The sequence below is a fragment of the Tympanuchus pallidicinctus genome, unplaced genomic scaffold, assembly GCF_026119805.1.
Source record: "Tympanuchus pallidicinctus isolate F22 unplaced genomic scaffold, pur_lepc_1.0 scaffold6, whole genome shotgun sequence".
In the NCBI taxonomy this organism is placed as follows: Eukaryota; Metazoa; Chordata; class Aves; order Galliformes; family Phasianidae; genus Tympanuchus; species Tympanuchus pallidicinctus.
Window position 1 is genome coordinate 37,925,275 of NW_026294780.1, and position 13,127 is coordinate 37,938,401.

At 36.9% G+C, this 13,127-nt stretch overlaps 2 protein-coding genes across 2 annotated transcripts in view; one reads left to right on the plus strand and one right to left on the minus strand.

Moving 5' to 3' along the window:
• Positions 1–13,127, minus strand: part of LOC128092112 (uncharacterized) — a 392,342-nt gene that overhangs the window by 50,490 nt on the left and 328,725 nt on the right. The window lies entirely within an intron of this gene.
• The window catches only part of DIAPH3 (diaphanous related formin 3), a 228,895-nt gene that overhangs the window by 17,894 nt on the left and 197,874 nt on the right, over positions 1–13,127 (plus strand). Inside the window, exons 4-5 of the mRNA XM_052705656.1 lie at positions 3,586–3,759; positions 9,450–9,554. Of these exons, the coding sequence (XP_052561616.1) occupies positions 3,586–3,759; positions 9,450–9,554 (279 nt within the window). The remainder of the gene's footprint in view (positions 1–3,585; positions 3,760–9,449; positions 9,555–13,127) is intronic.

The window sequence follows — 13,127 nt, forward strand, 5'->3', positions numbered from 1 at the left end:
AGAGCAAATCGTGCATGACAAATTCGGTGGCCTTTTGCAGTGGGGTTAAAGCACTGGTGAATGAAGGAAGAAAAACTGATGTTATCAACTTGAAGTTGTGCCAAATATTTGATGCTGTCCTGGTCAGCATCCAGCTGGTCTCTAAAGTGGAGAGAGACAGATCTGATGAACCAAACCACTCGGTGGACAAGAGCTGTTGTCATTGGCTTGATGTCCAAGTGAAGACTAGTCATCTGATGTTCCTCACAGCTTGCTAGTGTTGAGACTGGTATTGTTTAACATCTTTGTTGGTGACAAGGACAGTGGGATTGAATGCACCCTCAGGAAGTTTGCTGACAACACCAAACTTTGTGTTCCAGTTTAAACATTTGAGGGTTTTGTTGCCATCTAGAGGTACCTGGACAGGCACGAGAGGTGAGCCTATGTGTACCTCTTGAACTTCAGCGAGGCCAAGTGCCTCACTACACCTGTGTGGGGCAATCCCAAACACAAATACGTATTGGATGGAGAGTGACAGCAATCCTGAAGAGAAGGATTTGGAGCTGTTGGTTGATGAGAGACTCAACATGAGCCAGCAGTGTCTGCTTATAAACCAGAAGGCTAATTATATCCTGTGCTGCATGGAAAGGAGCATAGCCAGCAGGGCAAGGAAGGTGATTCTCTACTGCACTCTTATGAGAAGAGAAGCTGGATGCCCCATTTCTGGAAGTGTTCAAGACCACGTTGGATGGAGCTTTGGGCAGCCTGGTATAGTAGGAGGTGTCCCTGCACAAGGAATAGGGGCTAAAACTACATGATCTTGAAGGTGTCTTGCAACCCAAACCATTCTGTGACTCCTTTTTTTCAATTTCCCTTTTTTAGATCTATAGAATTCTTCAGATTTCTTTGTTTTAGATTATTCAGAAGAATTTGTTTTACATGTTTTTAAATGCTTATAATGCTTGCATCTGGCTTACTTTTCCTTGTTCTGTTCAACAAATATATTTGAATAGTGTGCTTTCTCCTTTAAGACAAGTGGTATTGAATTAGCTGATTATATGAAATATGAGTATTAGAAGCTCATCTGTAATGCTGCAAAGCATCTAGCACATAGTCTAATATTCTAAAAGAAGTTAAAACAAAGCATAAATTAAAAATGTGAACAACTGAAAGGAAGCAAAATACATCTTTTTAGGGATGAATCAGCCTTCATCCCTGAATTGTTGCTCAGTTCCTTATAGAATAAGAGGAACTCTGGGTATTTTTTTTCACTGACTAGAGTGGTTTTGTTGACTGTCTCTCTTTTATCTTAAGAACTGCTCTGCCTTTGTGGAGCAGGAGAAGGAAGAGGGAAGCCTTAGGGAACAAGGGCTGTAAGAAAGGGAAGGAAGAGGGGACATGGAGGACATTAGGAAGTATTACTTTTCAGAAAGGGTGGTCAGGCACTGGAATGGACTGCCCAGGGAGGTGGTGGAGTCACCGACCCTGGGGGTGTTCAAGGAAAGGCTGGATGTTGTGTTGAGGGACATGGTTTAGTGGGAGCTATTGGGAATAGGTGAACGGTTGGACTGGATGATCTTTTAGGTCTTTTCCAACCTTGGTGATTCTATGATTCTATGATTCTATGAACAAGTGCTTGGAGGTAGGGGCTAAAAGTTTTATGGATAAATGAGTTAAGAGAACTCATTGTGTGTAGGGCACATCTTGCTTGTCATCCTTCTACCCACTGAATTGTCCTGAAATTTGTGATTTCAGCCACAGTGTTTTCCCTCTGCTTCAGTTCTCCGTACTAAGAATCTTCAAATATAATGGTGTGGCTTTCTTTGTTTGTTTTTTGTTTTTTGTTTTTTTTGGTTGTGCCCTAGATAACAAACATGAGCACAGGGAAAAGCTGTTGGCTAAAGTGTTCTTTGGAGCAGGTGTACTGACTTTCATTGGTGCTTATTGAAATCCATTAATTGAGAAGAAAGCTCTCCTATCGGTTGGTTTTATATTTTAAGATTCTGGTCTAGTCAATGAAGTTTGCAATCTGGCTTCATCTCTGCATGCTTGCCCTAGACTTATAGTTTTAACGACAGGAAGGAAAATTGCTGTCTGATCAAGATGTGAGATGGCTTTTGTCACTGATGAATCTGTACTTTGCTTTCCACAGTGTTCTCCTCCCTTTTGCTTTTGTTGCATTCTCTTTCTTCCTGGGTCTTGCCTGTGTAATTATTCCTTTTGAGTGTGCTTTCCATACTGCCTGCTGGTTTGATGTGACACTGAAGGGCCTCATCTTCCATGCTGAGTTCTTTTATGTTTATGCTATATTAATTTTCTGGTTTTGCATGTTCTACAACCATCTGTATGAGTGGCTTGTAATCTATGTTCTAAAAATGTTCTATTTCAGTTTTGAACAGGAAGAATTTAAATTCTTTTTGTCTTTTCCTCTAAACCTCTCTTTATGCATAGTCAGTTTCTGCTCTGTTGGTGAGAGTGGAACGCTTATATTCAATTTTTGCCACTAATTTTCTTTGTTCTCTCTGATCTTAGCTTCACAGATGCTGTAATAACTACTTGTCATTTAGTGTGGTAACTTAGATGTGCTTATTGAATGATATCTCAAAATACTCATCTTTAGGATTTATTGAAACCTCAATAGTATTTGCATAGCAGTTCAAAGATGTAAGGCTACTGATAAGGTTGAAATCTTGTCAAAAATCTTTTGTGCATCAAACTGAACTGGAACTTTCTTTTGTGTTGACAAATGTAACATTGCTGTTCATATCTGCTCAAAAGGCTGTTACAAGGATGATTCAGTCTCTAACACTGAAAACATCTTAAAATTTCAATTAATAAGTCTTTACTGAAATGTAGTTAATACCAAACCAAGGAAAAAAAAACAAACAACAAATGCAAAACCCAAGCCCAAACACTTTTCCAAAGAAGCTTTAGTATCTTTTCAAAAAGTAAAGTAAGAATCATTGTCTTATATTGGTGATAAAGCTTTAACTTATTCATTAAACTGTGAATTTATACTACCTGTTTTTAACAACCTTTAAGTTTTTGTGCTTCTAAGTGAATTTTTAAATAATTGGGACACAGAAAAGTGCTGAGCTCAGGTAATAATTGAAATGGAAAATAAATAGAACAGTGTCTTAGTCATGCTAACTTGTCTTATTAGTAAAAAGTAACATCACTGTATATCATTATACTCTTTTACAATGTCAGGGATGCAGCCATTTCAGACTTAGGAGAAACAGTTTAGAACTGTGCCTTATATAAATCTAGTTTTTTTTCCTTCCATATTCTACATGTAATGGTTATGAGGAACTCTTCATAAATCCTTAGTTGGTTTTGTAAATACAATTTTCCTCAAAATTTTTTCCATGAAATTCTTATGTTCTGTGTGGTATCTTCATAATTTAGTGGAATTCTTATTTGCTACTGAAGTGCCAAGCAACTTACCATTATATGTATCCTTAAGAAGCCACTTTAATTAAGGCAGTTAAGAAACAGGTAAGTTACTACAGAAAAATCAGAATGTTGAGACTCCAAGAATACCCATTTTAATTAGGAGTACACAGAATGGGAAAAATGTGTGAAATATTCTGTTTCTGTTTTCAGCTGGACAGATTTGCCAGTATAAGAATTCCAGGGAGCAAAAAGGAAAGACCTGCTCTGCCACATATGAAGCAGTCACACTCTACAGATGGGTCATCTACACCTACTGATGTGGAAGATTTTGTTCCAAAACCCCTGTCAGAAGGAGAAATCATAGCGCTCTTTGAAAAAATGATGGTAGGTGTCTTATACTGACTTTTTTCACTGAAGAATGCTGGCATGCATTATGATCTTCACCTGAATTACTATTTTTGTTGTTCTCTGCACCATTTCCAAAGAAAATGAAGCCTTTTAATTTCTGACAAGATTTGTGTGCCTACAATACTTAATATGGAAACAAAAGGCTTTTGATTATTAGAAGTGAGATTCTGCAACAGGTTTTGATGAGGAGAAAGAAGGGGAATCCTGCTTGCTTTTAAAATGACTTGAAACATAAAGGGGCTTTATGCCTTTGAATGCCACAGCAGGATTTCGTTCCAATCTAATATTTGCACAAAAAAGACTTGGAATTCTTGCCTCTAAGTCATTGTTTTCTCTACAAGGTGCATGCAGTCTTAGTGTAGTTTCTTCTATAGCTGTTATCATTAATCTGCTACAAACGAGTGGTCACTTGCCAGAAAGATCATGTGATGTTGGTACCACTCAACTGGTGTTTTTTGTTTGGTTGTTTTTTTTTTGACACAGTTGATGATATTTTAGGGAATGGAAGATCAATTGTTTAAAAGTAAACAGCCCTTAGGGAAAAGAGTGAGATTGGAAAAGCAGAAATTCACAGAATTTCTTCACAGAAATTAATAATTACTTGTCTCCTGTGAAGCCCACATCAGCTACTATTGACTAGGTTGTGGAGGAAATTAAATGTAGTCATAGAGGAATGCTCATAGAATTTATAATTCCTAGTACTCTTCAGTGTTTAGTTTTGAAGGTATATTTGTACTACCGTTGAGAATTATGACTGAGAGAATAGTAATTTTTGTAATTTCGTTGTTGAAGTCAAGCTTTCTGGAGATACTTTTGCTGAAAAATATCAGTTGGTCAGTACTGAAGGGAACAGCTTCTAAAATCAGAAACCTCACTGAGTACATTATGCTACCTTTTGGGTTTTCTTGGATAAATATTGCTTAATTTTTCCCACATTGTGTGCACTAATGTCCTGTTGGTGGTTGAAATTATGAAAAAGTTTCATTTTTGATCACGGAATTATGAAAGAATACATAATACCAGAGAGTCAAGGATGATTATTAGCTCCTTTCATTTCTGATTATTGCTGTTATGAAGGTATTCATGTGAAATGATTGACTCATATTTTCCAAAAAGGTATCGCCTACCTACAGAATAACTTAAAATGATTTGAGGGGAAATAAAAGATTCGAGTTGAAACCTAAGCCATAGTTGACATGCCTCCTTAAGCAGTTGAATACTTCTTATTTGTAAAATTCTATTGTTTTGGTGTTTCATATCATAGAATCATATCATAGAATGGCCTGGGTTGAATAGTACCACAATGTTCATCTAGTTTGAAACCCCCTGCTATCCACAGGGTTGCCAGCCACCAGACCAGGCTGCCCAGAGCCACATCCAACCAACCTGGCCTTGAATACCTCCAGGGATGGGCATTCACAACCTCTTTGGGCAACCTGTTCCAGTGCATCACCACCCTCTGTGTGAAAAACTTCCTCCTAACGTTTAACATAAACCTCCTCTGAGTTTTAAACCATTCCTCCTTGTCCTATCACTATCCACCCGCATAAACAGCCATTTTCCCTTCTGTTTATATGCTCCATCCAAGTACTGGAAGGCTGTAATGAGGCCTCCTCGGATCCTTCTCCAAGCTAAACAATCCCTGTTCCCTCAACCTCTCCTCATAGGAGGGATGCTCCAGCCCTCTGATCATCTTAGTGGCCCTCCTCTGGACTCATTCCAGCAGTTCTGTGTCTTTCTTGTGCTGGGGCCCCCAGACCTGCTGCAGTGCTCCAGATGGGGCCTCACAAGAACCAAGTACAGTGGGACAATCACCTCCCTGCTGGCCACCCCTTTTTTAATGCAGCCCAGAACACAGTTGGCCTTCTGGGCTGCAAGCGCACACTACTGGCTCATGTCCAGTTTCTTGTCCACCAAATCCTTCTCTGCAGGGCTGGTCTCCAGGAGATCTTCCCCCAGTACGTATAAATACATAATTAAGTATAAGATTGCCCCAGCCCTGTAGTTCCCCAGGTCTTCTTTACCCTTTCTTAAAAATGGGAGTAATGTTTCCCTTTTTCCAGTCACCGGGGACTTCACCAGGCAGCCATGATTTTTCAAATACGACGGGGAGCGGCTTGGCACCCACATCAGCCATCTCATTCAGAACCCGAGGATGTTTCCTTTGTTTAAAAAAAAAAAAAAAAAAAAAAAAAAAAAAAAAATCAAAAAAAAGCAAGAGATGACTTCTTACAGACAGAATATAATATTTCCTATGAACGAACTTGCCCTTACATCTAGGATTATGCAATATGTTTTGTACTGATAAGTTTCTTAGTTTCTTGCCTTTTTTTTTTTTTTTCCACTATGGTTAGATGTTGGATATTTTCTGCAACAAAAGCAAGGCCTTTGTTTTCACTTCATTACTCAATAAGTTCAGGAGTTTTATTTCCAGAAAACTGAAAAGAGCAAGACTACTTTAAACAGAGGAATGTAATAGCTACAGGCAAACATGAAGCTTTTTTTAATTCAATTTCTCCATTATATAGCATATACGCACATTTCAATTTTATTGTGAAAGAAAATCTATGGTATTTTACAAGCAAGGTACTGAAGATGTGATAAGTTTCAGGAAAGGCTAAAAATGACCTAGGCATGTTTTTTTTTTTTTTTTTTTTTTTCAAAATGATTTACTGAATATTTTGGTTTCAGTCTTCTTAACATTCCTGTTAATGTAAGCTTTAAAAATACAATTGAAATACTGAATAAAATCCAGCTAGCACTATTAAATATACATGTAAAGTATATTTTTGTTTGAGGTTGGTATTGCTATACATCTGTATACCTGTGGAAAGAATTTTGAGGCACAAAATCCTGAAGACATTTATTGGAACTTGCAAGAAAAAAAAAATTGTCTGTTAATATCAAGATGGACTTTATTTTAGTTGTTAGAATATGGCTTGTCACGTGCACATCATAAAGAATATGTTGCCTGGTAATAAGAGTCTTCATAGATATGTTGTTCAGCATTTAATAGATGGTAGTGAATTAAATTATACTATTGTATGAAATGAGAGATACCTGTACATGATAACAAGGAAAAGACTAGAGAGAACAGTAAGGTCAATCTGACAATTCTTTCTTCCTAATTTTTAGCCCAAGGCATAAAGATTTTCATGCACCTGTTTGGAATTTACAATTGTAGTGAAATTGTAGTACTTTACATGCTTTGAAATAATTTTTACTTATAAAAAAAATTTTGAAGAAGTAAATTAGAAAGAACTTCCTTATCAGTTTCTTATTTTAAATGCCTTTCTGGTTGTCTCTAAATCCTTTTTTCTCAAACCATACATTCATGTCTGAGCTCCCCGATGAATTTTAGAAGTCCTGTAGTCCTGTCTGATTATGTAATTTCCTGCTAAAATTTTCCTGGCTAGCAAACAAATAAACAAACAAACAAACAAACAAAACAAAAAACCACCCTAAAAACTAAAAATTAGTTTTTTAGCCTTCCATCTTTAGTGCTTTGATTTTTGACATCCTAAAGACTTCACCTTGTGTGGTTGATTGTTCTCATTCTCATCCTGAAAAAAAAGCTGCAGCTGCTTATGAAAGCTTTAATAAAGACAAGCAGCTTTAAATATATTTTCTGTTTTTATTTTTTTCCATAATGTTAAATACAGAAAACTTACCCCCACCTTGTTTTGTTCCCAGACATATGAAAGTCTTATACATTACCCAACAGTGTTTTAAAAGCGCACATTTTGGCTTGATTTTTTTTTTTAAATTCTTTTTTGTGCAGCGTTTTTGAATGATGCCAAGTTGCCTTCATTAAGTAAATCATAGTGGTTTATTGTTTACTATCACTATCAACAAAAATCTAGAAAATGTAGCATTTATTTTCAAGATAATGCCCCAACATTTGGTTTACTAAGAGGCAAAATGCAGTATTCAGCTATTGCACAAGGCAGTTGTCAATTTTTTTCATGGATTCTGGTAGTCAGGAGGGCAAACACAGTGCTGATCTGTTTCTTCCAGATCCAGACAAATACTAAAATAAAAGATTTAAGAACATTTGAGTTCTTCTCAAGGGAGTTCTTCTCATGTAAAATGGATAAGAACTGTAGTAATATGAAGAAAAATAGATGGATGAACTGTTGAGATTTACATAACTAACGTGTTATGTAAGTGTACGCTGTGACTATCAAAATGAAGAAAAAGGCATGTGTCAAGAGTATGTGTCCTTATGTACTGCTAGAATTTTGTTCTTGGCATAAGATGATAGTTTCTCTCAGAACTTTTTTGATCAAAGAAGTACAGCACTTTGAAGAACAGAACAGCTATGAGAAAAGATTGAAGTATGTGTGGCCTCCTTTCTTTCAGCTTGTTTAGACAATCTTGTTTTGCATTAATTTTTTTATATGGGAAGGAGCATGAATGCATGAGCTAGTTGCCACAGAGGCAAAAGACTGTGATATTACCATATTTTAAGTCAAAGAACTTTTTTCAGCATGCACCCTGTACTTGTTTGGCACTAGTGGGAAAAGCAAAGAAAAAAAAAGCTTATTTTACTAAATGAGAAAACTTTCTCTAGTCCTTCAGGAAAGGAAATGATGACATTTCTGAGCAGAAAAAGAAAATAGAATCTACATGAAATTGCCCTAATTTTGCTGTGAAGCAATTCAGCTTAAAGGGTCTAGCATTTTCTGCAACTTCTTACAGCTCAGATTTGTAACAGCTGAATATTTCTAGAAATTGTGGTTGACCTTGTCCTGTTCCATATGAAAACTGGGGAAAGACAAGGAAGTTCAAGTTTCAGTGATCTTTAAATTTTGATGTTCAACTTGCTTTCTTAAAATTAAAAGAATAATTTGTTTGCTTTCTGTCACTGGTTCTTGAGTAGGTGAAATGAGCTTTGATATTGAGATTGTGAGACAATGCCCCATCAGTGGGCAATGAGTTTCAGCTGAAAATAACTGCAGTAATTTGTCCTAAGTTTGGTTGACCATAATAATGCTAAATGTATACATAAATATGTGTATATATTGTTTCCAAATGCCATTTTAACCTACAGCATGAAAGGAAATGTCTGTTGTCACAAAACGTAGAACTGATTGTAACAGTCAGAGCATTCCTAGGCTTGGAACACTAGGAGTTCATGAGTCAGAACTGTCACTGAATAGCTGCTCTGTGGCTTTGAATGGGGTTCTGCATACAAAAACTCTTTTTTTTTGACTCTTGGGTTTATGTTGGCATGAAATGTGACAGTGGTTTTGGTAGCAGTTGAAGGTGTTGTTTTAGTGATGAAGACATCAAGAATTTGGTCCTCACCTTTTGTAGAAGTGAATATTATTCTGTGAACTACCCTTGGGAAAAAGGAGATTGCATTGCCCAGCTTTATATATTTTAATATTTTAAGTGATTTTTGAGAAGAGGTTTTGCTACTTCTGTTTGTGATGCACTCGTTTATCCTGGCTCAGTTGCTTTTTTTTTTTCAATTTGATTTGCTGAGGAAGATAGATACACTTTTTTGTGATTTTAAATAACATCTAACTTAGCTATCTGTATAAGAACTTTCAGTTGCTTAGGTTCATGTTTTTGTGTCTTTACTTTTTATAATCAGTATTTTATGGTTAAACAACTATTGCTTGATGCCAAAACTTCTTTTATTTCTCTTTCCATTCTAGGAAGATATGAATTTAAATGAAGACAAGAAGATGCCGTTGAGAGAAAAGGATTTTAATACCAAAAAAGAAATGGTGATGCAATACATTAGCACTGCTTCAAAGTCTGTACGTACATTTTGATGAAATATATGAAAAATGACTTAACATTTACCTTCCTTACTACTAGAGAGGAAAAGTAATGTACGCATATTACTTTCTTTTGATTAACTTATTTCTCAGATAAAAACATTTTTAAGGGACATTATCTCATAAGTTTACAAGCTGCAATAAAAGATACCTAGTGCAGGGCCAAACTGTCCGGATATTGTTTAAGATGAGCCTGTGAGAGCTACTAGTCCTTCTGCAGCATAAAAATTCTTTAGTACTGGAAGATTGGGAAGTCAGTCAATTTTTCTTTTTTAGAGATATTTCACAGAAGATCAGGAAACTTCAGGCCACGGATACAACACCCCTGGTATTTCTCAGCCCAGAACAAATTACCTAGGTTTATACGTTGTTGATACTCCAAGCCTCCACAGTCGTTCTAAGAGCTAAATTGTTTGATCTAAAAAGTGACTAATAGTAGAATATGGATGGCTGTGCAGAGTTGCTGCATCTGTGTATGTTACTGAAACCTCACCATATTGATGATAGTGTTAAGACTCCCTTTCTTGAGAGAGAAGATTTTGTGCTGGCTCTTGATTTCCTAGCACTTACTGCTTGCAAAGAACTGAAGCCTGTAGCTGATGAATAGGTTTCATTGATCTTTTCAAATGTCATTTGCAATAAAGATTTTTATTTTTTTTTGTTATCATCATGTATTTTTTGCTAGTGGAGCCTATAGCACTATGCACAGAGCAGCCATACAGGGTACTCTGTTGAAGAAGACAGGTCAGTTTTCCTCCTCCAGTATAGTTGTTTGTTCCAGCACACTTTTGTTTTGCCCCAGCAATTAGTTTCCATTTTCCCCTCCCTGACTTCCCACCTGTCCTCCTTTGTGCTATGAGAGACCTCTGATGAATAATTCATGAAGAGAAACTCTTGTATTTACTGAACTATGTTACTACTGCTATATCTTTACTAGAAATAGCATTCAGATTTCTGAGGAACTGGGAGGAGCTTTTCTGTGATGTATAAATGCAGCTGTTTGATACAGTAGTCCTGCAGATGAATATGATTTAGTGTTGGTGCAGTTGGGATGGGAAACTCATGGTCTCCCACCATCCTCCTTGCAAACTCTTTGTTGCCAGCATGTTTTTAAGTGCCTCAAGTGTACTGGACGCACCAGGTGCCCTCTATATCTTGGGGGAATAGTGCACTTGCACGCTGTACTGCACTTAGCAAACTTTCAGTGTACCTTCACTCGAGGAAAGGGGTGTCAGTTCTTTTCAGATGAGCTGAAATGCTGAACATGTGCCTGAATGTTATGTATAACTGATCCCATCTCACGTCTCTGTTCCTATTAATGAGACACATACTAAGCTATCTTATGTTGGTACAAAGTATATTCACTTACAGCCCTTCTACAGAGTCCTCACCAGGCTTCATTTAAAGCAGTTGTTAATATAAACACTACTGAAATGGAGAACAGGTCCCTGCTGTAATAAATCACTGAATATGAAAGAGCCTTTAGTGATCAGTGGATTCTACTGTAACCGAACCTTCATCATTGGCTTCAGTATCAGGATTTCTCTTTCTTGGAAGTGCAGAACGCTTTTCCAACGTTTACAAAGAATGGCTCTATTACTGGTATATCTAGAGATCACACTGGTTTTGGCAGATCTATATATATTCAGTTGCTTATTTATGTATAGAATACTGTAACCTACCTCCTCATGTATATGACATGTTTAGAATGAATCCATCGCTTTAGGACCAAGGAATGTACTTCTGAGTAACTTAAGTTCTGCAGACAGGCATAGTTTGATACTCCTTGATTTGTTTCCTTTTTACTTAGAGAGTTCTTCAACAGTTAGCTAAACAAAAGCTTCTGTACATGTTCGTAAACATGCTGTCATCATCAGCCTTTATTAATGTTTTAAGAAGCTCCCTGTAGAAGAATTTTTGAGCATGTAAAGCCTCTTTGTCTGGGGAACTTACTAAAAATTTGGACAATAATATAATTTACATGCTTGAATAATTCTTCTGAAGCACTTCAGAATATTCTGCTATTGTGTATTTGTTTTCTTGTAATGTGCAGTGTTTAGATGAAGCCTTATTTCTTCCTTTAAAATATCAGCTAAGAGGTATGTATCACATACTGCTTCAAACCATAAAGGTTTGAAAATCTTAAGTGAAATTTTTGTTTCCTGTGGTATCATGTCGTATTTATCAGGAAACATTCAGAATCAGAGAATCATAGAATGGGATTGAAAGGAACCCCAAGGATTATCAAGTTCCAACCCCTCTGCCATAGTCAGGACCACCAGCCTCCAGAAGAGGGAACGTAGTTGTATTAAAAGGCTACCTCATCTACCAAAGTAAATTTCACTTCTCTGTATGTGAAACATACACAGACTGGATTTTTAAAGTGAGTTTTCTTCGCAAGATTTCATTTTTGTTGTTCAGCTTACTCCCTTGTAATGTTGTAACTGAATTAATTAATGCTGACTTCATACTGCATCTGCTCACAGACCAGTTGTTCTTCAGTTGAGCAATTAAATTTTGAGAGGCACTGATGCCTCAAGATATTTCCTGTTTCTCGGTTAATTCAAGCATTTTGAACTTAAGCAGCTTTTCCCATGCAGAAATATAGCTAATATAATCAGTTTCACAATTGATATCAGCTACAGTTCTCATTTTACTTGAGCAGTGGCAGATGCATCATATTCTTATTAAGTAGCAGAACTGTGTTATAACTGTGAATAATAAGTGGTACTTGGTACTGTGGATATGTTGTGCACACACTCATACAGTTCATTGGCGTCATCTGCACAAGATAATGTTCAGGTGGGGAAGTGAATGTGAAACAGAGTGGATGTTGATGCATGTCTCCATTGCTTATGATGGTGTCTTTGGATGGGTCAGATGAGACTTCCTGAGTTGTCATTCTAATAAACTTCTGTTGTCTGGCTGGATTCATTTTCCCTGTGACCTCTCTACATGTTGCTATTGCTTTCAAAACACCTTCTAATTATCTTAACTGTACATCTGGTCCATATGACTTTCCTACTTGACCATTTCTGCATTAAAAGAAGGCTGTTTTACCAACTATTTATAAGTATCTTAGCTGTATCCAGCTTGGTCAGTTTTACAGCAAGAACTGCTAGGATATGTCAATGAAAATGACAAGTTCTCCACCCAGGATATTAATCCATATGCTTAGGCATACAAGTAGTGCTTATCAATTAGTCTGTGCACAGCAGGAGCTGCCAGGAGAGTTTCTGGGACTTTTTGAAATTCCCACGTGTAGGAGAACTTCTGTAACATTTAGTTAAATGTTTTGTTGTGATGGCTGCTAGGATTTCAGTTGGTCATCTTGTCTCTGGCCACTCCATTATCTCATCCATGCAGAGAATAGCTGAGGAGATCCAGAACTGCACAGGGAACTGAATGCATGCATTTGCACACAGCTGCACCCCTGACCCACTGTTACACCAGAGATGTGACTTAGATTACCTACACATGTCACAGCTGTAACTCAAATTCCATAGACTCAGGAGTATGTACTGTCTTGTCTTAAAATGTTTGGGCATTTAT